Source organism: Rhodofomes roseus (assembly GCF_022264815.1).
Source record: "Rhodofomes roseus strain CIRM-BRFM 1785 chromosome Unknown C8Q71scaffold_43, whole genome shotgun sequence".
NCBI classification, from domain to species: domain Eukaryota; kingdom Fungi; phylum Basidiomycota; class Agaricomycetes; order Polyporales; family Fomitopsidaceae; genus Rhodofomes; species Rhodofomes roseus.
The window spans coordinates 77174-99367 of NW_025952999.1; the positions used below are offsets into that span (position 1 = coordinate 77174).

Sequence of the window (22194 nt, forward strand, 5' to 3'; positions counted from 1 at the left end):
TGAGGTGGCGAAGAGTCTGCGCTCACGCATTCTCAAGAACTAGGTACTCGCCAATTCGGAGTGTAGCTTCTACAGTCGTGGTGTTGTAAGTAAATAGTGAGCGTTGTCCAAGGGCCTACAAGCGCTGTCACCGTCAAGACGCCGGCGCCGAGGATCGCGCGTGCGCCTATGGTCGCCGCCGGTGGCTAAATTCAACTCTATTCAACTGCCATCTGCAAGTCATCTGTCCGGCATCTGGGTGTGCATCAAAGACGCCGCCGACGACGTGCCAACTGCAGGGAGGCTCCCGGGCCCTGTTTCCTTACTTTCACTGTCATTCTAGCGATGCGCCACTCACCCTGAAAATGGATCCTGCGGCGTGAGTCGAGCCTCGTGCTTCATGGGCCGTCTGTGAAGCGCACTTTGGATAGGCATGACGGTGATCTACAGTAGTACTGTTACCACAAGGCTGAGTTCTTCATTCCAGAGTCTGCGCTGCTCGATTGGTGGCCCTAGAGCGTAGACATTCTTTTGTTTCATGAACACGATCACGAAGAAGTCATGATGGTTCGAGACGCACTGCTTGCTTCAGTTTGTCAACTCGTACCGCTCGTCGTGCGCAGCCATTTCTTCCAGATACTCTGGGTCTCCTTCGGCTAGAACATCATCGACGATGATGCCCGTCTCCCCATCGTAAGACGAGCCCAGCGCCAAAGACCCGCCCAGGGTGCCGAGGACGCGCGAATCGAACTGAAGCTCCGAAACCGAGAGCCGTGAACTGAAGGCGGAAAATGACGCTGCGCCCAGCTGACGGCCGTTTGAGATCACGAGCTGAAGCGCAACACGTCGAAGGTTGAGTATAAATCGCGAGAGGAGGATGGCTTCAAGTCTGCGACGAAAGAGGTTCTTGGACTGTCCAAGCTGAAGAAACAGTAGAACTAGGACGCACGCGAAGACAAATGCGGGGGCGCCTTCCAGTGCCTTGTCAGCGGACTTTCAGCTAGTGAAGAAGCGAGAGTGAGCGAAGACACTGACAGTCACATATTGGCCGATGGAGGCAAATATCTCCAACAAGAACATCAGGCTATAAAAAACCAATACTTAGCATATGTCCAGTCTTGAGTGACGCCACAAAACCGCGGCATGCCTCACCCGAAGTAGACCGTACCTACGAAGAAAGCTTGTCAGACATCGAGCGCGACATAGTCTCAGAGTGATGGCTCACCATCTCGTAGCAGAAGGTCCGTCAGGGAGACTTCCTGATTATTCTCTCTTGCAAGTTTCTTCAAGCCGTAAGTGTGCCACCACGTGCTGAGTAAGACAAGTGCCTCGGCTACAATGAAGCAAGCGTATCCAATGATGGAAACTGAAAGTTGCACAAACACAAAGTACTTCAGTCCTGCTGGCACCATCAGAAGTGATACAAGCCTCCACGTACACCTGAGGATAACGCCAAGGATGAGTAACATTGATGGAACGGGGTAAGTTGTAGATATTACTTAGAATATATGCCCCGCTGACTAGAATAAACGGCACAGGCATTGAAGGGAGGCGGCAGAAACTCCGTCGTAAGAGACACGCAGTAGTACTGTGCATTCAGTGAGTGATTTCGAATGACACGTATCGAGTTGCGGAGAACATAAGACTTACAAGCGTGCTCGCGAAGGACACCAAAGACAGAGAGAAGACGAGAGTGGGCAAGCGCCCATCGTGTCCGTTAATAGCATAGATACGTAGAGCCGCAACAGCTGTGTGGGGGAGCTCAGCAATGAGGTATCCTGGTAAATGCCGTCGTACCTGCGACCGTGAGCACTTGAACCGAGCTAGCAAGAGCATATGCCATGTTTGTAATGTAGGCACTGAATGAAGGCCATGCACGATGTCAGCGCCCGGAGGTAGTATCCGAGTCGGACACCAGAAGTTTGACACATACGGCTACTGAATTTATAAGAGCAGACTCGGCGCAACATAGCAGTGTAACGCACCTGGCATTCTACGAGAGGAACCTGCACTATATACAACACATACACGGCTAAAGTCGACAAGTGAAGCGTTATGAACAACGCCGTGACTCCTGAAAAGCTTCGGCGCCATATGTGGTCGATCTGGTCCCCGAGAGTGAGCGCAACGTCAAACAAGTACATCGCTACCACCGGTTCCGCCACAGACATTAGTGACCCGCCGCATGGAACGAGCCCAATGCTCACCAAACGCGGCAAGGTTGCAACAGTTTTGAATATATCTGTGCAGTGACATCCATCCGAGTATCAGACCAACCGTCTGAGTCTTGTGAGTACTCCGGATACGCACTGCTCTTCTATCACAAGAGAAATTGCAGCGGTGAGACTGTCCGACATGGCTCTGGGATGTGTGCGTGGACGAGTGTTCAAGCTGTTCGAGGTGGGCTGTGAACCCAATACTTACGTGCACCGCATCTTTATGATACTGAGTTTCAATATGAACAGGTGCTGGCTCCAAGCGGTTGGGAGCATTAAGCCTACCAGAGACGCAGTGCGAAGCAAGGATTAGCTTCAGGAGTTCATCAGGTTTGCAAAGTCCACGAACCTACAATACCATCGGATCATCATCGTAACAAACCTAGATAACGAGGAAGCATAAGTATCGTCGATCCCCTTTCCGGAACGTGGAGTCTAACGCGGCGCTGTCAATCAAACAGGCAAATATATGAGATCGCGGAACGACCTTGTAGTGAGTATACTCCTCGACAGAGGATAGAAATGTCTACGCCTGAAGCGAGCTCTACGAACGACAGCGTGATATTGGTGGTACGTGAGCTTTGGATATGTAGATTTCGCGTGCGAGGGGTCGGCGTAGAACTCGGGTTTACTTGAAGATTCACGGGTGAGTTCATCGTCTCGCGGAAGGTTGTGTCGACCGGAGGTTGATGCAATCTTCTAGGAAGCTCATAGCGATGCTGTTCGTCAACTATGGTATACAATAAATCAGGTAAGTGACAGTCTTTCTGGGTCTAAGTGAATACTCATCACATACCGTTTTGCCCGGCTGTAAGTAGATCTCCTATCACGGCGACGACGCTGAGAAGGTACTCACCGCATAAGCATATATGCACACATCCGTACCACCTCCTGTTACATTGCGCTCCAAGCATTCCGCGTCTCATTGTCACCACTTACAGAATAGGGAGTATTCGGGAACAAGTGACTTCCTGAGAAAATAGGTGGAAGTAATACTCACTATTGCGCTGACCTACCGCCTCCTAGATAAGCCTATGAAATCGCAGCAGATGTAAGCAAATCATCTCGGGACTCCCCCAATATGTCCTCTCCATTTTGATCGTCGTCGTTGCAGCCTTCATCGCCCATGTCTTGGTCGTCATCGTTGTCGTCCGAACCAAATGAAATAGTGGCACCGAATGCATCTACCTTCCGCGAGAAGTCTCTCTCAGACGGAGATATCGAGGTGTCGGGACCGGAAACAGTGCCATTGGTAGCAAGGTTTGCTTCTCGCAAGTTGAGAAGCATGTGAGAGAGAATGACGGTTGTACGTCTATCATGAGTGAGCGGTGAGCCACCAGGTAACGTCGCTTGAGAGAACGAGTGGACGAACGCATATGTCGGGTGGTCAACGCCGTCAAAAAGCTGCCAATCCAACGGTGCATTCACGTCTTCCTGGGAAATGAGACATATCACACGGCGCGTCCGACACTAGGTGGCAGCTGCAGCAAGCGTGATAGCATCGGAAACGATAGAGATGGCCAGCGGAGCCCTATCAATTCGTCTCAGCGTCAATGATGTTGTCATGGGAGGCAAGACGCAAACAGCTATAAATCAAGGAGTCGTATAACGAGTCATTCTGCCGCTCGGTTACCAAGGCCACGGCGGAGGAGAAGCGACAGGTATAACAGGGATGCTAGTGAACTGTGGTTAAGCTTCGGTCAGCCAGCCGTACTCAGGGAGCGGCGAAATACGCACTACGACAGAGACACACCGTAGACTTTGTACAGTGAACGCAACAGCAGATAGTTGCCTACTTCTGCAGCGTGGCAATGACTACATGCGATCACTATGTACTAATACGGAATTGCGGAGCGCTGTACTCATGAACAAGAACAATGGAATAGGCTATATATGCGATTTGCAACGCAAGATCCTCAGGATATGCACCATGAAAGACTTGATTTATCTCTGGTCGGCGAAATGACACATGCCGAGGATAGTTAGTACCTCTAAAAAAACTGTGAGCGATGAATCGTGAGAAAGACCTCGCAATCCAGAACTATTTGTGACTAACCTTGCAATATCGGCGTCGTCTTGGACTCCTAGCGTAGCCCACATAGACACGCTGACCACGTCTAAAAGCACGTAAACCACAAAGACTAGTCCAGAGCAACCTTGATGGCGAGTGTACCACCGACATCCGCGATAGTAATCAAGTTGCGCCCGCACTCGTGCCCAACGCCAGCGAACACGTCCATATCTGAGTTAAAACCGATGTCGGAAGGTGCATCCTGAGAGATAAACGAGGATTCGGAAGAGAGCATGCCGCGCCAGGCGGTGGAGAGACCGACATAGTGGATGGTTACCTGTTACGTCCAATCTATGCGAGGACATGAACGTCGTCAGTGAGAACCAGCACCAGGGTTTGATATACAAGTGTCCACAGTACCAAAACAAACTGCGTCTGAGAAGTAGAAGTGCTACCTGTTGAGGTGCGACCTCCAGCGTAGGCGAAGTCGAGTTTGTGATAAGACATAGTACATCGCTCTTGGGAGAGGCCAGTCAAATCCCGAGTTCCGAAGAGGAATGTATGCGTTCCAGAGGTGGCCAAAGGTCGCATGAGAGGGAACGCGATTGGACGGGTGGGCATATGTAGGTAGGTTAGGGGACTGGGGGGTGATGGACTGTCCTCGAGGCCTCTCCAGCTCGAACGCCGGTTGAACCCGCCTCCTGCAGACGGCTCGAGGCGATGGGCGGGAAGACGACGCGGCGACAACCAAGCTTGAAGCAACAACGGACGAAATCTCGCGGATGGGCGGGCAATGCCGATGGGTTCGGTACATTCCGTGTTTCCGCCACAGACGCGTCGGTGGCTGCCCTTGTCTGCTTACACCACCACGCTGACCATACCAATGCACGAAAGGTTCTATGGCCGAGACACGTCGCTCGTGCCGCCCACCCATACACGCGTGCGCTGAGGCTTCTAGACGACATTATACTATACATAAATCAATACACGAGCGACTGTCAGCACACTGCATACTGGTCGTCCAACAGATCTCGAACTTGGAAAACGACTAGAACATTGGCACCTGCCAAGCACACTGCCTACACAATTTTTTCAGACTCCCGAGACCATCGTACGCACGCCCTCTGTGCGACACCATGATTCGGCTCCCAAGATAGCTCCAAGCGCATATCCTACGCTTCTGCGGACCCGATCTCCGCCGGCTCCCTGGCCGTCATCTCAACCTCCAATCCTTCAGCATCCTCGAGTTCGCCTTCGTCGATATCCGTATCTCCCTCGTCATTCCAGCTCGCTCCGAATGATTCAACAGCCCGCGCGAAGTCTATGGTCGCTAACTTGGGCATGCGGAGGTCGGAAGACGTCGATGCGTCATGGCCGCTAGCGCGAAGGCCTGCTTCTCGCAGGTTGAGGAGCATGCGCGAGAGTAAGATGCTCGATAATCTGCAGAAAGTATACAACACAGGAAGTGAGCATCCGATGAGACAGCGGAGTCTTGAGTGGATGAGATGACGAACGACAGGGCAATATAATCTACACTGACAGCTGCCTAGCATAGAAGGCGGCAGTGTTGAGTCTGAGAGCAGCACGACACCGTGACTTTAGAGCATACCTTCATGTCTATAATCATGGTGATGCAGTTCAAGATGAAGAGCGATCTAATGAAGAATTCGCTGTTTCAGTCAACAGGGACAGAAACCGGAGTTACGTACGCGAAATATGTTGCTCCTGTATGATAACGGATCAGTGGCTCCATATTATGCATGTGAAGAGCAGATTTGAACTGACCGTCTCGTAACAATAACGAGCTGATAGACGCCTCGATGTTAGCCTCGCGGGACAGTCGTACCGCACAATAGGTGCGGCGCCAGGTAACGATGAACACAATTGCATCGGCAGCCGTGGAAGCGACCATCGCCGCAATGTAAACTGTGTGTCATATCAACCTCTATTGCACGGCATTATGATAAATCGAGACACAGACATCTAGAAAAACCGGGTGGTCAGTCCTGCTACGAGATGCAAGGACGCTGCAGATACGAACGGCTCGATGGCTGTAGAAGCAACACCGTCTACACAACCGACGGGTGGAGGGACATCAGTGGCACGGATGTTGATACACTCGAACTGCGAAGTGTTAGTGTTATTTCATCAGACAATCAATCAGGCTGGTCAGCACTCACCAGCTGGTAAGCACTGCGTAGAATGAATAATAGGAAGACAACGGCCGATAGTCGCCAGTCCCCGCCATTGATAGCACGAAAACGTAAGGTAGCTATGACTAAATCGCAATCAGTATGCTCTGAGTTGAAGCGGGGGCTACACTGACCGGCTATGACTGCGTCGTAGCTAGCAGTAATGGCCTGTAGTGCGATCTCTTCGGGAACTGCTCTGATCAGCGCACCTGTCAGCCTTCATCTGCAAAAGATACGTGCGGGAAGCATACCTCTAGGTTCAACAGTAGTGAGCTATGATCCGCCGAGTTGTGCACGTAATGGAGCATGTATAAGATACCTACCTTGCAATCCATATACACGAGATTTTGAGTGGCTGACAGGCCCAAGTAAAGGGCGGTAGACACTTCCAACAGTCCGTAGAGAGCCGAGACCAAGGAATAGCCACGGCTCCATATCAGGTCAACTTCACGTCCAACGCGGATACACCAATCAAACGCATAGAAAGCTGGTAGAGACGTTATATTCAATGCTCTCCCGAGAGAGGTCACAACCTACCGATAGCAATCATAAGGACGCAATTGCCGATGAACCTGCAGGTTACTCACTCAGTACGCAACACTCGGACAGGGTGACAGGGTACAAGTGACTCACACAAGGTGAAGAATACTGGGTACGTCTTGCTCAAGTGAGGAGCTCATGGTACGTGGCAGAGGCGGCAGACGATCAGCAAAAGATGTATCGAATCTGCTACGGAGTTCGACCTATAAGGACAGTGAGTACAAGGAGGTTGAGATCGTCTGGTGAGCGGATGATCGATGATCCATTAACTTCATATACGCGGGAGAAGCACTTACGCGTGAAGGCCATCAGCGCGAGCCGGAATCCCGCGGTCTGTCAGAAAGGCGCGGAGTACTGTAATACTTGCAAGTTGCGGAGGTACCTTTCCAGTGAGTAACTCTCCTGCCTTGGCTCTCGCTGGTCCTCGCTAACGAGGTACCTCGTACAACCACAGTAGGCCTTCCGGCCTGCGATGCACCGGCTATTCACCAGTCACGATCGCCACCAGCGTGATGCATCTCCCCATCCTCCGCTCGACTCACGCGCCGACGCGCAAAGGCGAGCACCAGGTAGGCGCGGCACGACTGTCACATCACGACCACGGGCAGCCCGGGCACGAACGGGATCTTCTCCAGTGCTCACTGCTGCCGCAATCTACACCCGCCTATTCACGCGTGCTTCGGACCGATGGGATGGAAGAGAATGGAAGACATACGCGCGCACCTTATGTTCGTCGGCGTGGGGACGAAGAGGGGACGAGAACCGGCATGTGCCATCGGGAAAGCGGCGGGGGTGTTGCAACGATGTAGACGGGCGAGGCTTGTACTGAGAGAGCCGGAGCCTGAGGCCTAAGGGGTTGAAGGCGGGGTAGCCGGAGTGGGAAAACGTGGTGGATGTGGGTATGGTAGGCGTGCTTTTAGCCATTCACTTGGCTGACTTGGGATAGTTTCAAGTAGGCGCGAAGGGTGTTGGGCCTGTAACTGGAACTATCGGGTACCACGGACATGGAGAACGACGTGGTCACGCCAATCACGTGAACTTTAGGCAGATCTCTTGGTAAACGCTCGCAATGGGCGGGACGCGATGGGATCTGTTTCATGGCTACATGAGCGACTGGCAGCATGAGTGCATAATACGTACTAGTCGAACAACAGACCCTGGACTTTGAAAAGCAACGAGAGAAAAAATCGGCACATGCCAAGCATACTTTTACAGACTTTGGAGACCTACTATATCATCGTATGCACGCCCTCAGCGACACACTGCGACGCCGCCCACAAGGTCGCACCAAGCGCAGATGTGGTGTTCTACGCTTCAGCCGACTCCCCGATCTCCTCCGTCTCGCTGCCCGTCATCTCAATCTCCAGTCCTTCGTCGTCCACGAGCTCGCCTTCGTCGATGTCCGCATCTTCGTCTTCATTCCAGCTCGCTCCGAATGCATCAACAGCCCGCGCGAAGTCTATAGTCCCTATTTTGGACGCGCGAAGGTTGAAAGACGTCGACGCGCCATGGCCATCAGCTCGAAGGCTTGCTTCTCGCAGGTTCAGAAGCATGCGCGAGAGTATGATACTTGATAACCTGCGGACGATATATAAGACGGCCAGTGAGTATCTGGTGAGACAGCGTTCGTGGATGAGATGACGAACGAAACAGTAATATAAGTCATGCCGGTAGATGTCTGAAAAGGTGGCGGCGTTGAGTATGAGCGAATTGCGACACTATAATGCGAGAGCATACCGAGAAATACGTAGCGATGCAGATGCAGTTCAAGATGAAGAGCGATCTAATGAGGTACTCGCTTGTTTGAGACAGGAGGGACAAATACTGGCGTTGCTCACGCAAAATAGACCACTCCTGTGTAGTAAGCGATCAGCTCCATGTATCGCATAGTTGAACAAGACGCATGAACTAACCATCTCGTAATAATAGTGTGCTCAGAGATGCCTGGACGTTCGCCTGGCGGGAAAGTCGTGCCACATGATAGGTGCGGCGCCAGGTCACGATGAACACGAGAGCATCGGCAGCCATTGATGTGGCAAGGGACACAATGTAGACTGTTGTATTGTATGAGTATGCACGACGTTCTCAAACATTGAGGTACATACATCTAAAAACGACTAGGGTGGTCAATTATGTTATACGGTGCATGGAAATTCCGTGTACGAACGGTTCGCTTGCCGATGAGGCAACACCAAGAACACAACCGACGGGCGGAGGGACATCAACGGCAAACACAATGATACCCTCGAACTGCGAAGTCTTACTGGTTAATCAGACGATTGATCACACTGGTGAGCACTCGCCAGGTCGAAAGCACTGCGCAGAAGGAGCAATAGGAGTACAACAGCAGATAGTTGCCAATCTCTGTCGTTGATAGCGTAGACACGCAAAGCAGCTATGACTAGAACAGCGTCAGCACGCTCTGAGCTGAAGCAAAGGGGGGTCACACTTACCGGCTGTAACTCCGTCGTAGCTAGCCGTGATAGCCTGTAGTGCAATATTTTCGGGAAGTGCTCTGATCAATGCTCCTGTCAGTTTTGATTCGCGAACGGTACGTGCTAGGAAACCTCACCTCTACGTCCAACACTGGTGAACTATGAAACACCAAGGGAGTGCTGCACGTAGCGGAGCTACTATCAGATACCTACCTTGCAGCCCAGATTCAGGAGGTTTTGAGCACCTAACAGGCCCAAGGAGAGGACGGTGGACACCTCCAATAGTACGTAGAGAGCCGAGACTAAGGAATAGCCACGGCTCCATATCAGGTCGATTTCGCGTCCGGCGCGGATACAACGATCAAACGCGTAGCAAGCTGGGAAAGATGTTGGATAGAATACTTTCTCGAGAGATGTGACAACTGACCGATAGCAGCCACAAGGAAGCAGTTATCGGAAAACCTGCAAGTTATTCTGTATGCAACGATCGGACAGGAGAGGTTAGAATTAACTCACACAATACGAAGAATGCCGGCTACGTCAATTGAGGCACTCATGGTCTGTGGAAGAGACGCAAATGATGAGTGAAGTTTGGAGGCGTCTGCTGCGAGACCAGGTTATAAGGAGTCAAAAAGAGCGCTTGAAGTAGGATTAACGACATACCACAGCATACCACAGTAGGTCAGGCTCGCTAAATATCGAGGCTGTACAGTACTGCAGATGATTCTCGTCGAGCCACGGAGATATCTGCGCGTCTCTAATGACTGATCGGAACGAAACATTGAGGCCCGGCCACGACCTCCGAGTCCTATCGCAGTTCACCCTACATATGGCGCCTGGGCAGACAGTCAGAACCGGAGAGATTTTCAATGCGCGTCACAGCCGTCACTGATACGGCGGCACATACAAGGTAGGATCGGCGCAGAAAATAAGCGGCAATACGAAGCGATCATGCTACGTGAGTGGACGACTGTAGTGCATGTACGCGTACCAGGTTAGCTGAATCGGGACGATCAGGTTCGAGACAGCCTCGCAGGGAGGCGCAGGGCAGTGCTAGCAAGCTGCGGACGCGCTCTGGGCAGTTATTCAAATGAGTAGCTCTCCTGCTTAGAGTCTCCTCTACTCACGCTAGCAAGACATTTTTTGCGATATACAGCACGCAGCAAGCATTCCAGATTGCGGCGCACCGCCGAGGCACCAATTTGAAGCACGGCCGTGATTAGCGCGGTTTATCTCCACAGCCTCTGCGGTAGACGCACCAAGCAGGCGGGTCGGCTTACGCCCTCAGACCTGACAGTGCGCACCAAATGGGCGCACCCGCTGTCTCGACCATGGGCAGCCTAGACACGAATGTGATCGTCCTCCAGTCGCCGGTCTTCGCAGACAAGTAGAAGCAGCTGCGTCGGAGGGAACAGTTGCTTCTGGATCTGAACAGGTACGGGGACTGGCATGAGACTAGTACTGCCCTTGAGGCTTCTCCAGTCGGGTCACGCATAGGGGATGTCGGGACCAGGCAGAGATGCGTGCGGCAGTGGAAACGCGAGCCTCAGATGGCGGTGGTGGGCTGGGAGGCGACGCGGTGGACGAGAGCGGGCGGGCCGCGCATCCGGGCGGGCGATGCCGATGGCCCGATGCGCGTTTCCGCCACAGACGCGTCGGTGGCTGCAGCGGGTGCGCGTCTCTCCGGATCCTTTGTTCGCCTACACTGCGACGCTCACCATGCCTGGTTCTTGACGTTCACTCGTCGCAATTCCCGGGATATGCAGATCCCAATCGCTGAAATACTCACTCCGACCATGGATTCCTCGCGGAACCGAGTCGAGGGCGCCGTGTGCGACAAGCACAGTGGCGGTGTCACGGTACATAACTGTAGTCACCGACACCCTTGTACTTCACGCCGACAAGACATGCGACCCTCGTCTGGCACCTCCAGGCACATTTGCTCAGGAACTGTATCGAAGTGTCTAGGGATAACATAGGACAAGATGTCAATGGCACGGCACGTAGTCGCTACGTACTGCTACCTGCACAATCCCACGACGGCGACCTTGTCTTTTCCTTCGGGACTTGCGTTCCTGGCTTTGATCTCCTACGCCTGCTTGATATAAAGTGCTGTGTATGCTACTCGTCTTGCTGCACCTCCAACTCCGCAAGCCCCGCGCTTTTCCCGCGGAAGTGCGGTTCTTGTACGTTCCTCCCTCCTCCCGCTGTTCGCCGGTCGACTCGCCGCATCTGCTCAGACACCAGTTATCTGTCCGCGACATGGCGAACCCTGCAGACATCCCCGCCATCCATTCGATCATCAATTCCGTCAACCGGCATGCACCTATCGCCTCGCCAGACGTGCCCCCGGAACAGTTGGCCCGCGACCGGGGTACCTTCCTGGCTACAATGGCACATAGCATCCTCAACATCATCCGCGATGGGATCGATGCAGAGGGAAAGCGGCAGTACGAGGCGGTTTACGCTATGTGAGTCATCGGCTTTGAGGATTTGTATGCGAACGAGATGAGCTAACGCATGGTCGCTAGCTTAGAAGCAGCCTCGCAGGGAGATCCGGAGCAGTACTTGCAAGCCGGCGAGGCGCTTTGGGCGTTCACCCTCGTAAGTTAGTCCAAGGCCCAATTTCTTGCAGGTTTGCTGAGAAGCCTTCTTCGACAAATCTTAGCAAGCCTTTCAGCTCGCGACGCACCGCCGTGTCACCGGCCACGCTCGCGATCAGCGCGGTGCATCTGCCCATCCTCCGCCCGACCCACGTGCATATGCGCGAGGGCAGGCGCGTAACGCAGGCGGGTCTGCGTACGCTCTCGACCACGGCGGCGCGCACCAAATGGGCGTGCCTGTCGGCACGACCGCTGGCAGCCCGAGCACAAACGTGATCGTCCTCCATTCGCCCTGCTGTCATACTCCGCACCAGACCTACCTACATGCCTCCCCTGTGCCCCAACCCAGGGCCCTCTCCCCTCTCCCACCACCGCCGCCCCCTCCGCCGCCGCGTACACCCACCCCGCCGCTCGCTCCCGCTCCCCCGGCCCAAGTCTCCCCTATCTACATCATCACGACGCCATGCCACGCCCCCGCCGCTCTCCCAACGTCCATGCCATTCTGTTTCCCCACGCCGCCCTTTTCACCTGCCATGTTCCCCGTCGCGTCTCCCCTGGCGGTGCCCGTTCCCCTCTCGGTCTCCGCGTCGACGCCGGTCTGGTCTCCGCGTACGTCGTCCCGCTATGTATGATGATCTGTTGGTCCGCAATGCGCGTGCTGATGAGGAATGGGCTTGGGTATGGTAGACGTGTTGCCGCAGAGTTGGCCGCCTACTTGGCCGATCTGGGGTTAGGTTGTGGCAGTTGATGAGGAGAGCATGTCGATTGGGATCAGTGGGGTGCAATGAGCCCCACCGCAGGAAGCGCGCAGGGGAGATGATTTCTTGGTAGGGCTGTCCGAGTCGACGCACCGTGTACCTTCTTACCAATATCTTGTTGCGGACTATCAAATGTACATATTGTGGATTATACTATAACTGTTCGATCTCGCGAGCAGACACATTTCAGTCTAGTGCCGGTGAGAGTCCTTATAGCGTTCGCCAGTACAAGGTCGTTGTTGCTACATCCGTTCTTCGGGTTTGCCAACGGGAACAAAACGTAATCCAAGTGAAAGAAACTGAACACTGCTTAAGTCCTCCTCTATGCAAGTTCTCATAACGCAACTCTATGGTCGTTGCAACAAGATTATTACAGTAACGATGTCTAAAGCGTGTATATCTAAAGTGCACACAAGGAGACGATGACGTGTCGGGGCCAGGAGTGCTGCTGATGGAAACACTGACACATTGAGGAGCATGCGCGAGGACGATGTTCGTGAGGCTAGAATACAGCATTAGAAACGAGACTTGACGCCCAGCAGACTAGCCGACGGACGCGGTTGTCAGGACAAACACACCGTTGAAGATCTGAAAATGGGATGTCAGAGACAGGTCACAGGCATCCCTACTGAACGCGAGAGTGCTTCTGAAACGTACCTCTGCGTGCTAATGAACAAACCTGTAGGTTGTAGCTGACCGCTCAAGCAATATATCAACCTCGACGAGTTCACTGCCTACCAAGGGCCGCTGAGCATTGTCTTCCGCGGGCTCGCGCGCGCCGTGCCCGAGGCGGACCGCGCGACGCGCACTCCGTTTCCGGTGGGATTCCATCAAGGTCAGTGCAGTGAGAGATTGGCGACGTGGTGCTGCCGTCGCATATCAGGGCCCAGGCGAGACGGGCGTGCCCTGTAGCCAGTTCCCGTCTGAGTAGGAGTTGGGGTGTCGGATGGGATGACGGGCAGACGCGCCGCGTCTGTTGAGTGTCGGGCGGGACAACGGATGCGCGGGGTGGGTTCTTCCAGGTGTCGGGGGTGCGGTGCGCTCGACCAGTGCGCTCGACCAGCTTCGATGATGAGGTTGTGTGTTTCGGGCTCGGTACGAAGGTGCAGAGGCGAGTGGGGCTTAGGAAAGAGAGATGGGTATACGTACGAGGGCGAGGGACCGGAGATAGCGGGCTGCTGCGAGCTGGGACCTTGCGGTCTCGCCGTATATGCGGCGCGTTGGTAGCTATCTGCGGTAGCACAGTCGTCAAGAGCCATGAACACGAACTGCACTGGGGGCCAAAAGTTGTAGCACGCACCGATCGTATAAATGCTCCTACTCCGCCCTGTCCGTCCCACACATCTCTCCACCAAAACCTCAATATCGACAGGAGGGTGTGCGGCTCGGAGAGGTACATGGCACGCTTGCGCATGGATGAGCTAGAGGCGAAGACGCCATGAGAGGAGTCGCTCTGCTTAACGGCGAAGATGATGGTATTGATGTACAGCGCAGAATCCGTGTGTTCGTCCAGTATGCCCTAGAAGACCGTGCAAGGCTGTTCTCGATGAGTCTTCGCAGAATAGAGGCTGCTGCGTCGAAGGAAGGGAGAGTACTACCAGTGTGTAGGTGCCTCGAGTCCGTAGACGATCGAGGATACGACAAGACGCAGAAACGCCTCGCTCATACATGAGGAAACTCTGAGTTTGGGTTCCGACGAGGAATGTGTACACGTTATAGGCAGTAGGATGCGATTGGACGCGCTGGCCGTGTCGACGTAGATGGCAGCTGTCCTCGCGGCTTGTCTAGCCGGGACGCCGGAGATGTTGGGACAAGACAGAAATGTGTGCAGAGCGCGACAGGAAGCGGTGAGCAGGGAGGCGACGTCGACGCAGAGCTCGCGGTCGGGCGGGCGGAGCGTTTCCGCCACACAGACGCGTCGGTGGCTGCTCACTTTTGCTTACGCCGCCACGCTGACCGTGCCTCGTCGCTCTAGATCCTTGCTGGACGTGCTGCTACATGGCCGAAGATAATCGCTTGTAAGTAAATCCCAGTCTCTAATCGCATATTACTCTACTTATGTCTACGGTGCCATATTAGGTGGAGTCCCGAGACAGTCAAGTCGCGTCACCACGGCGGCACCCTGGACCTTGCATTGTTTTGAACATGTTCGGACAAGTCGTATCATACGTGGCCTTCACTGATAGCAGTCAGGTACGTGGCCTATATGAAGGAATATCATTTCTTACGTTGGCCGTCCTCGATCACACAAGAGCAAGGGGTGGCGCACCGACAGCTACTCACTGATTTCCGCAGGTACCCTATACCCGGCAGCGCGTATGTCTGGTTGGCAGTATGAGCGAGCGACCTCGTCTTTTTCACTCAATCGTATGCTCAGAGCATGGGTTATGATTCAATTACCGGGTAGGTCTTCAGCTGCGCGACATCCACCCTCAGCTAGCTCTCGCCAACGTGTTGCCAGTGCTCACACGTCTCGCCAATTTCACGCCGACATATCAGATTTAACTCACCATGGCAATATTGTCAGACATCCGCGCCGTCCACGCAATCAACGACTGGCACGCCCACACTGCGTGGCCGGGCGTGCCGCGAGACAGTGGACCCATGACCGGTGTACCGTCCTCGATACGATGGCGCATAACATCCTGAATAACATCCGCGACGGAATTGCCGTAGAGGGTAAGCGGCAGTACGCGTAACGCGCTCATTTATGCTACTTCGAGTGCGTGCGTGCGCACCAGGTGTGCTGATGCGAAACATTTAGGTCGGAGAGACCCTCGCATGGAGGCACGGAGCGATACATGCAAGCTGCGGAGGCGCTCTGGGCGTCCACTCAAGTGAGTAGCTCCCCTACCTGGGTTTCCGCTCGGCCTCACTAACAAGACTTTCACAACCCAGCAAGCCTTCCATTAGCTTGCGACACATCGCCGAGTCCGAGTCATCTGTCACGGCCATGATGAGCGCGGTGCATTTCCCTTCCTCTGTCCCACTCGCACGCCCACACACACAGGGAAGTGCACCACACAGGTGGGTATCCCTACGCTCTCGGACCTGCGGCGCCTATTGTCACACCACGGGCTGCCCGGGCACCAACGTTATTGTCCTCCAATCGCCTTGCTTCCGCAGCCCGCACCAAGTCTATCCGGGTCTCTGCTTTGCCTCCGCTGAAGGCGTTCCTCCCTCCGCCACCACCCCGCTACCTCCACCGCGTACGCATACCCCGCTGCTTGCTTCTTCTCCGCCCCCGATACACTTGTTGATCGTCTACATGATTAAGACGCCGTTCCGCGTCGCCGCGACCCTTCCAGTGCCCATGCCCTTCAAGTCGGAATCCCCTTGCCGACTGGAGGCTCGGAATAGGGTGGCGTAGCTAGACTAGTATCTGCGTAGTCGTACGCACTTGCAGGACAGCAGCGACGATGTTGGTCGACGCTCGCAAATAACCGGGCCGCAATGGGGTCAATCCTTGTGTCCGTTCATCGCACATCGCCCACCCATACAAGCCTGAGGCCTGAGCGTGCGTTGGGGCTTCTAGGCGATATGCGGCGCTGATACAGCTCGACCGGTGGACATGAGAGGACTACCAAGATGCTTTCTTCAAGACCGCAGCAGGAACGTTTCAGATGTCCTGTAGACAAAAAATGTGGCGAGGATGGGAGCTGCTAGCAGCTCGAATAGGCTATACATAAATGAATACACGAGCGATCGTCCGTATATCACCAGTCAAAGAACGGAAACCGGACTTCGGAAAGTAACTATAAAAACGGGAGCAGCTGCCAAGCACGACAAAACATATTCATGAGACTCCCGGTGCCATCGTGCGCAGGCCAGCAAATCCGCTCGCGAGACACTGCACCAAGGGCAGATGTAGTGTCCTACGCTTCAGCCGATCCGATTTCCGCCGTCTCGCTACCCGTCACATCAACCTCCGGCCCACCGTCATCCTCGAGATAGCCTTCGTCGATGTCCGCATCTTCAGCATCATTCCAGCTTGCCCCGAATGCATCGACGCCCCGCGCGAAGTCTATGTCAGGCATGGTCGCTGAATGGGATCCGCCGAGGTCGGAAGACGTTGACATGCCATCAGTGCGAAGGCTCGCTTCTCGCAGGTTGAGGAGCATGTGCAAGACTAAGATGGCCGATATTCTGCAGATAGTATACAAAACGGGCAGTCAGTATTTGAGATAGCAGAGGCTTTCATAGATGAGATGACCAACGTGATAGTAATATAGGAATTGATGCCATTCTTATTCATCTGGAGAGGCGGCAGATTGAGTACTATGAGCAAAGCGCGACATGAAAACTTTGAAGCATACCTTCATATCTGTAATAAGGGTGATGCAGTTCACGATGCAGAGTAACCTAATGGGGAACTTGCGGTTTAGGTCAACAGGGACAGAAACCACTGTGACTCACGCAAAGTATACTGTTCCTGTATGGTAGACAATCAGCTCTATATCTTGCATGGGTGAAGAAGACATCAACTGACCATCTCTCAACAACAGTGAGCTGAGAGACACCTCGATGTCCGCCTCGCGGGCAAGTCGTGCCACATGGTAAGTGCGGCGCCAGGTGACAATGAATACGATAGCATCCGCAGCCATTGAGGCAGCTATTGACGCAATATATACTGTTGTAATGTATGAGTCTCCGCAAGATTCTCAAAAATTGAGGCACAGACATCTAGAAACAGCTAGGGTGGTCAGTTATGTCATAACACGCAAGGGCATTGCATATACGAACGCAATGGCCACTGAATAGGCAGTTTCAACTACACACCCAACTGGCCGAGGGACAGCAACACCAATAATATTGATCCCTTGGAACTGCAAAGTGGTACTTGTTTATCAGCTCATGAGAAAGGATGGCGAGCACTTACCGCATCGTAACCACTGCGCAGAAGGAGCAATAGGAAGACAACGATAGATAGTCGCCAATCTCTACCATTGACAGCATAGACACGTAAGGCAGCTATGACTAGGACGCAATCATCATGCTCTGAGCTGAAGTAAACGGGGTTTACACTGACCGGCTATCACTGCATTGTAGCTAGCAGTGATGATCTGTAGTGCAATCTCTGCAGAAACTGCTCTAATCGGTGCTCCTACTGTCAGTCCTGATCTACAAACAGTACATGCCGAGAAGCATTACCTCTAGATTCAACGCTAGTGAACTATGGTCTGCAAAGGGAGTTGTGCGCGTAGCGGAAGTACTACGAGCTACCTACCTTGCAATCCAAATACAGAAGGTTTTGAGCAGCTGTCAGACTCAAGCAGAGAACAGTGAACACTTCTAACAGTGCGTAGAAACCCGAGACCAAGGAATAGCCACGGCTCCATATCAGGTCAATCTCACGTCCGGCGCAGATACAGCGATCGAACACATAGAAAGCTGGCATAAACCTTATGTTGAGTGCTTTCCAGCGAGATGTGACTACCGACCAATGGCAGCCACAAGGAAGCAGTTATCGGTGAAACTGTAGGTCACTCAGGACGGAACATTCGGAGAGGGGAGGTTATAAAGTGCTCACATAGAACGAAGAAGGGTGACTGCTTCCTGCTCATCCTCGGGGGCACTCATGGTACGTGGCAGAAGGGAAGATGAGTGAAGGCTAAGAGCATCTGCTTCGACATCGGTTTAAAAGGAGTTAACAGGGGTAAGCTAGATGGCATACCACGCTACCCAAGCGTTGAGAGTTGACGCAACATGCCGCCGAACAGCGAGGCTGTGAGGCGATGATTGCATGTCGCCGGTTCTCGTCAGATCACGGAGGCGATATCGCCGTGGCCACTGACCGGAACCAGTCCAGAATGACACATTGATCTATGACACTCTGTGTGAGATCGTTCATCGGTGCATGATCCATCGAATACATATGAATCGAAAGGAAGGCTTACGGTCTTCGTCAGGAGAGAACCTCCTCAGCTACCTGTGCAAAAGACTTGGCCCCATCGAGCTCGCGATGACGTTTTACGCACTGCCCCCGAGTCCCTCAACCGAGTGCCGCACGCCGGCGGATGCGAGGTTGGACGATCCATGACGGGACCCACTGCAATTCTTGCACCGTTTGCGTCCATGAGCTACTCGGGTTCTCCTGCATCCGCAGCCCCTGGCAGCTATGTGACATCCGTTCGGCGGATGAGATGTGTATCGAAGTGCCTTGGAGATCATGATCGACTCCGAGTCCATACCACGCATCGAGTTGCGCGTCAAAGACGCGACGCATAACGCCGCCGTCAGTGCCAGCCAAGTGCTAGCTGCAGCCAAGCTTGCCAGTTTGCTTACTTACACCGCGATGCTGATCCTAGGTGACCTCAAACCGATCGCAACTCTCATGCTCCGTACCCCAGCGCTGCGCCACTCACTCCGACTCGGACGACGAATAAGGCGTAAGTCGAGTCTCATGGGCCGTCTGTCACGCACCGATTATACAGCCGCGGCGAGGTACAGAGTGTCAGGGAACTGAGCCCCAAACGTACCGACGCCATACAGTTAGTGGCATGCCTAAGGCGCCACCACCCATTCTGTGCTGCCTGCCGTTCTTGCCCCGCCGTCGACGTTGGCGCCGACGCTGGCGATGGTACCCCTGCTGATTCGGATGTCCTGCCGCTGGGCGAGTCGCGAGCCGTTGCTTTCGGGATTGCTATATCTTCGAACCGGCACACGCGGGACGTCGCAGATTCTCTGGGTGGCAAGCCTGAGCTCAAGCCTTGGATGTCCTCGACGATAATGGTTGAACGTTGAGCGATGGACGTTGGGGTTCTTCGTAGCTAAGGGTGCTCTTGTCGTGCCCCAGACATATCATCCGAGGCGTTTTGACATGATACAGCACGCATGCTCGCACCAACTCACGTCTGTCTGAGTTGTCCTGAGTTGGGTACACGCGTGAGGTGACGACGACTGCGTATGTATTCTTTAGTAAATCCACAGCTGTTCGGGGACGGATGGGCGTACCTGAGTCTCCCGAAGGCGCGACAGCGGAGGATCACTGTGGTGTGTCCGCACAGCTGTGTGCATGCATCAGTCTGGGATTGTGGCATCATGTCCTGCGTCGATGTCTTACCTCGGTTCCGACGACGCACGCAGAATCTAGGTTCTGCTATGCGCTGTCGTATACTAGATCATCTTGTCCTTTCAACGCTGGGTGCACGGAGGAACTGCCTATCAACCCAACAGATGCCATTTGTACTGTCTGAGCGCGCGCTAGCGCCCACGCCACAGGCTGAGTATTCGGTAGGCTCCTTCCCGGCAGTACCACGGGAGCGTGCTGGACCTGCGGGACGAGCGGCAGGTGGAGGTGAGCCCGAGGCACGCATACGCTCGTATCGTTCGGCGCGACGGGGATGAGGGGAGGGACGACAGGTGTAGGCAAGCCATTCCGCTGGCGGAACCTAGGCAGGACAATGGGGGCTGGCGCAGGCTCTCCGTGTCGTCGGATCCGAGTCTGCGTCTGCGTCTGCGCTGCGACGGGCGCGGTGGAGACGTGCCAGTCATGTTGCATCTCGGGCGGGCGGACGTGGTCTCCAGTACCCAGTCTGAGGGCAACGATTCGCCTAGGGTAGGGCGGCGGGGTAACGGAGACGCGCTGTCGCTCATTCTGTGTCTGCGCTTCAGGTAGGACGACATGTGCTCGGGGCGGATCGCACGACGAGTCGCGCGTGCGGTGGATTAGGCCATCTTCGATGTTAGAGGTTATGCGACGTGTCCCGGGCTTGGTACTCGAGTGAGCGGGTGAGTGGAACAGAGCCTCAGATGGCGGTAGTGGGCTGCAAGGCGAACGCGATGCGGCGCCCATTGAGTCCGCGATGGCGGGTCTCGGGGGGAATAACGGGAACCCGGACAGGCCCGGGCGTGTCGTCCCCATGTGGTCGGGTCCGAGTCTGCTGCGTCTGTGATGACTCAGAGGGCGGGACGAGGGGGACGGTCGAGCCGCGCTAGTGCTGTCGCATCTCGGGCGGGCATGCCGTGTCGCCGATTCCTGGCCGAGGGTATGCGGTTGTCATGTGGGATGAAGGCCGCGCTCGAGACGTGCTAGTACCGGTGAGTGTCGGGCGGGACGGCGGGTACGTGGGGTACGTTGCTCAAGGTATCGTAGGTGCGATGCGTTCAACCTGATGAGGTTGCGGGACGCGTCTCTGCCTTGGGTGGGGGGTGAGGAATGCATGAGAAGCAAGGGGTAGACGATCGTACGTACGAGAGCGAATGACCAGACGTCCTGGGCCGTTTCGAACTGTGACCTTGTGTTGCGGCCGTATGCAGCTCGCTGGACGTTGGTAGCTATTCGTGCAACCACGGTCATCAAGAGTCATGAGCACAAGCTGCACTGAAGGCCAAAGATTCTAGCACGTACCGATCATACACGTACTCTGCCTTGTCCATCCCACTCAACTCTCCGCTGAACCTAAGCATCGACAGGAGGGTGTGCACCTCAGAAGAAAGGTACCTCGTACGTTTGCTCACGGACAAGCCGAAGGCGAAGATGCTATGAGAGGACTCGCTCTGTTCGACGGCGAAGATGAGGTCGTGAATAGCGTTGGTGTGCAGCGCGGTAGCCGTGGTCTCGTCCCCTGTGCCGTAGAAGACTGTGGAAGACTGTTCACAAAGAGTCTGCAGAACAGGCTGCCGCGTCGAAGGGAGTATAGGTGGAGTCCGTAGGCGATTGAGGATACAACAAACGCGGAAATGCTTCGCTCGCGCATCAGGAAGCTCGGAGCCCGGGTCCCGATGAGGAATGTGTACGCGTTATAGGGAGGAGGATGCGGTTGGACGGGTTGGCCGTGTATAGACGTAGACAGGTACGAGGCACCGGCATGTGACGGGACTGTCCTCGAGGCTTGTCCAGTCGGACGCACGTAGGCCTCGGACTTCGCATGGTTTCGGGACCAGGCGGACAGTGTCGAGTAGTGAAAGCGCGAGTCAGAGAGGTGGTCGGCGACCTGGCGACGAGGAGCGAGAACTCATGGATGGGCGACGCCCGGGCGGGCGATGCCGGTGGCTCGGTACATTCCGCGTTTCCGCCACAGACGCGTCGGTGGCTGCCCTTGCCAGTGTACGCTTACGCCGCCACGCTCAGCATGCCTACTCGCTGATGTACTACAGGAGTTCTAAGGCCGAAAATAATTGTTTGTAGGTCCATTGACTAGCGCAGTTCAGTCTAGTCACGTCTACTGAGTCAAAATCGTCCAGAGAGACAGTCGACTCGCGTCGAGGTAGCATCCTACGCTTCAGCCAACCCGATCTCCGCCGTCTCTCTGTCCGTCATCTCAATCTCCAGTCCTTCGTCGTCCACGAGCTCGCCTTCGTCGATGTCCGCATCTGCATCTTCATTCCAGCTCGCTCCGAATGCATCAACAGCCCGCGCGAAGTCTATGGTCGCCAATTTGGACGCGTGGAGATTGGAAGACGTCGACGCGCCATGGCCATCAACTCGAAGGCCTGCTTCTCGCAGGTTAAGGAGCAT

At 54.5% G+C, this 22194-nt stretch overlaps 10 protein-coding genes across 10 annotated transcripts; 2 read left to right on the forward strand and 8 right to left on the reverse strand.

Moving 5' to 3' along the window:
• Positions 1 to 417: 417 nt before the first annotated feature.
• C8Q71DRAFT_791738 (uncharacterized protein) lies at positions 418 to 2421 on the reverse strand. Its single transcript, XM_047925379.1, has 13 exons — positions 2290 to 2421; positions 2187 to 2221; positions 1966 to 2125; positions 1940 to 1942; positions 1777 to 1838; positions 1630 to 1727; positions 1477 to 1567; positions 1205 to 1345; positions 1132 to 1147; positions 1015 to 1063; positions 929 to 960; positions 560 to 868; positions 418 to 491 (listed from the first exon to the last, which is right to left on the reverse strand). The coding sequence occupies exons 1-12, from the start codon at positions 2334 to 2336 to the stop codon at positions 568 to 570; spliced, it is 1035 nt and encodes a 344-aa protein (XP_047772618.1). The 5' UTR covers positions 2337 to 2421; the 3' UTR covers positions 418 to 491; positions 560 to 567.
• Positions 2422 to 5378: 2957 nt separating this feature from the next.
• On the reverse strand, positions 5379 to 6118 carry C8Q71DRAFT_863544 (uncharacterized protein; the record flags this gene model as incomplete). Its single annotated transcript, XM_047928184.1, has 5 exons — positions 5379 to 5646; positions 5721 to 5752; positions 5816 to 5861; positions 5916 to 5931; positions 5992 to 6118. 5 exons carry the CDS (start codon positions 6116 to 6118, stop codon positions 5379 to 5381), a joined length of 489 nt encoding a protein of 162 aa, XP_047772619.1.
• A 71-nt stretch (positions 6119 to 6189) lies between these two features.
• C8Q71DRAFT_863545 (uncharacterized protein) lies at positions 6190 to 7078 on the reverse strand (the record flags this gene model as incomplete). The annotated part of the gene is made up of 7 exons (XM_047928185.1): positions 6190 to 6330; positions 6387 to 6484; positions 6533 to 6589; positions 6650 to 6671; positions 6722 to 6885; positions 6936 to 6970; positions 7032 to 7078. The coding sequence occupies 7 exons, from the start codon at positions 7076 to 7078 to the stop codon at positions 6190 to 6192; spliced, it is 564 nt and encodes a 187-aa protein (XP_047772620.1).
• A 1167-nt stretch (positions 7079 to 8245) lies between these two features.
• On the reverse strand, positions 8246 to 8966 carry C8Q71DRAFT_863546 (uncharacterized protein; the record flags this gene model as incomplete). The annotated part of the gene is made up of 5 exons (XM_047928186.1): positions 8246 to 8516; positions 8585 to 8616; positions 8676 to 8721; positions 8777 to 8792; positions 8852 to 8966. 5 exons carry the CDS (start codon positions 8964 to 8966, stop codon positions 8246 to 8248), a joined length of 480 nt encoding a protein of 159 aa, XP_047772621.1.
• C8Q71DRAFT_449115 (uncharacterized protein) lies at positions 8864 to 10168 on the reverse strand. Its single transcript, XM_047918609.1, has 7 exons — positions 10047 to 10168; positions 9890 to 9933; positions 9801 to 9835; positions 9583 to 9750; positions 9392 to 9451; positions 9102 to 9339; positions 8864 to 8992 (listed from the first exon to the last, which is right to left on the reverse strand). The coding sequence occupies exons 2-6, from the start codon at positions 9928 to 9930 to the stop codon at positions 9206 to 9208; spliced, it is 438 nt and encodes a 145-aa protein (XP_047772622.1). The 5' UTR covers positions 9931 to 9933; positions 10047 to 10168; the 3' UTR covers positions 8864 to 8992; positions 9102 to 9205.
• Positions 10169 to 11069: 901 nt separating this feature from the next.
• Positions 11070 to 12608, forward strand: C8Q71DRAFT_912055 (uncharacterized protein; the record flags this gene model as incomplete). The annotated part of the gene is made up of 3 exons (XM_047929167.1): positions 11070 to 11844; positions 11905 to 11977; positions 12042 to 12608. The coding sequence occupies exons 1-3, from the start codon at positions 11492 to 11494 to the stop codon at positions 12606 to 12608; spliced, it is 993 nt and encodes a 330-aa protein (XP_047772623.1). The 5' UTR covers positions 11070 to 11491.
• A 368-nt stretch (positions 12609 to 12976) lies between these two features.
• On the reverse strand, positions 12977 to 14636 carry C8Q71DRAFT_791769 (uncharacterized protein). The gene is made up of 3 exons (XM_047925380.1): positions 14035 to 14636; positions 13392 to 13965; positions 12977 to 13322 (listed from the first exon to the last, which is right to left on the reverse strand). The coding sequence occupies exons 1-2, from the start codon at positions 14146 to 14148 to the stop codon at positions 13462 to 13464; spliced, it is 618 nt and encodes a 205-aa protein (XP_047772624.1). The 5' UTR covers positions 14149 to 14636; the 3' UTR covers positions 12977 to 13322; positions 13392 to 13461.
• A 132-nt stretch (positions 14637 to 14768) lies between these two features.
• C8Q71DRAFT_791771 (uncharacterized protein) lies at positions 14769 to 16344 on the forward strand. The gene is made up of 4 exons (XM_047925381.1): positions 14769 to 15137; positions 15262 to 15413; positions 15499 to 15571; positions 15633 to 16344. The coding sequence occupies exons 1-4, from the start codon at positions 15115 to 15117 to the stop codon at positions 16102 to 16104; spliced, it is 720 nt and encodes a 239-aa protein (XP_047772625.1). The 5' UTR covers positions 14769 to 15114; the 3' UTR covers positions 16105 to 16344.
• A 12-nt stretch (positions 16345 to 16356) lies between these two features.
• Positions 16357 to 17668, reverse strand: C8Q71DRAFT_449281 (uncharacterized protein). The gene is made up of 7 exons (XM_047918611.1): positions 17614 to 17668; positions 17478 to 17560; positions 17224 to 17417; positions 17151 to 17166; positions 17051 to 17096; positions 16952 to 16989; positions 16357 to 16880 (listed from the first exon to the last, which is right to left on the reverse strand). Exons 3-7 carry the CDS (start codon positions 17336 to 17338, stop codon positions 16610 to 16612), a joined length of 486 nt encoding a protein of 161 aa, XP_047772626.1. The 5' UTR covers positions 17339 to 17417; positions 17478 to 17560; positions 17614 to 17668; the 3' UTR covers positions 16357 to 16609.
• C8Q71DRAFT_449218 (uncharacterized protein) lies at positions 17243 to 18461 on the reverse strand. The gene is made up of 8 exons (XM_047918610.1): positions 18409 to 18461; positions 18265 to 18355; positions 18176 to 18210; positions 17958 to 18125; positions 17764 to 17823; positions 17614 to 17711; positions 17474 to 17560; positions 17243 to 17364 (listed from the first exon to the last, which is right to left on the reverse strand). Exons 2-8 carry the CDS (start codon positions 18312 to 18314, stop codon positions 17347 to 17349), a joined length of 516 nt encoding a protein of 171 aa, XP_047772627.1. The 5' UTR covers positions 18315 to 18355; positions 18409 to 18461; the 3' UTR covers positions 17243 to 17346.
• Positions 18462 to 22194: the final 3733 nt, after the last annotated feature.

Excerpts from the sequence above, each read along its gene's own strand:
- C8Q71DRAFT_791738 (XM_047925379.1), bottom strand. The coding sequence starts at position 2,336 with ATGTCGGACAGTCTCACCGCTGCAATTTCTCTTGTGATAGAAGAGCA. Across the intron at positions 2,126-2,186 it reads TTGCAACCTTGCCGCGTTTG|CGATGTACTTGTTTGACGTT; the intron begins GTGAGCATTGGG and ends AACCGGTGGTAG. Across the intron at positions 961-1,014 it reads CCATCGGCCAATATGTGACT|GCACTGGAAGGCGCCCCCGC; the intron begins GTCAGTGTCTTC and ends TCCGCTGACAAG.
- C8Q71DRAFT_449115 (XM_047918609.1), bottom strand. The coding sequence starts at position 9,930 with ATGAGTGCCTCAATTGACGTAGCCGGCATTCTTCGTATTGT. Across the intron at positions 9,836-9,889 it reads GCCGGCATTCTTCGTATTGT|GTTTTCCGATAACTGCTTCC; the intron begins GTGAGTTAATTC and ends AATAACTTGCAG. Across the intron at positions 9,452-9,582 it reads GAATCTGGGCTGCAAGGTAG|CACTTCCCGAAAATATTGCA; the intron begins GTATCTGATAGT and ends CATTGATCAGAG.
- C8Q71DRAFT_791769 (XM_047925380.1), bottom strand. The coding sequence starts at position 14,148 with ATGCGCAAGCGTGCCATGTACCTCTCCGAGCCGCACACCCTCCTGTCG. Across the intron at positions 13,966-14,034 it reads TAGGAGCATTTATACGATCG|ATAGCTACCAACGCGCCGCA; the intron begins GTGCGTGCTACA and ends GTGCTACCGCAG.
- C8Q71DRAFT_449218 (XM_047918610.1), bottom strand. The coding sequence starts at position 18,314 with ATGAGTGCCCCCGAGGATGAGCAGGAAGCAGTCACCCTTCTTCGTTCT. Across the intron at positions 17,712-17,763 it reads CTACAATGCAGTGATAGCCG|TCATAGCTGCCTTACGTGTC; the intron begins GTCAGTGTAAAC and ends ATTGCGTCCTAG. Across the intron at positions 17,561-17,613 it reads TGCGCAGTGGTTACGATGCG|TTCCAAGGGATCAATATTAT; the intron begins GTAAGTGCTCGC and ends ACCACTTTGCAG.
- C8Q71DRAFT_791771 (XM_047925381.1), top strand. The coding sequence starts at position 15,115 with ATGGGTTATGATTCAATTACCGG. Across the intron at positions 15,138-15,261 it reads GGTTATGATTCAATTACCGG|ACATCCGCGCCGTCCACGCA; the intron begins GTAGGTCTTCAG and ends CAATATTGTCAG. Across the intron at positions 15,414-15,498 it reads CGACGGAATTGCCGTAGAGG|GTCGGAGAGACCCTCGCATG; the intron begins GTAAGCGGCAGT and ends CGAAACATTTAG.
- C8Q71DRAFT_449281 (XM_047918611.1), bottom strand. The coding sequence starts at position 17,338 with ATGGCTGCGGATGCTATCGTATTCATTGTCACCTGGCGCCGCACTTAC. Across the intron at positions 16,990-17,050 it reads CCCTTATTACAGATATGAAG|ATGAATAAGAATGGCATCAA; the intron begins GTATGCTTCAAA and ends CCGCCTCTCCAG. Across the intron at positions 16,881-16,951 it reads AATTCCTATATTACTATCAC|AATATCGGCCATCTTAGTCT; the intron begins GTTGGTCATCTC and ends TACTATCTGCAG.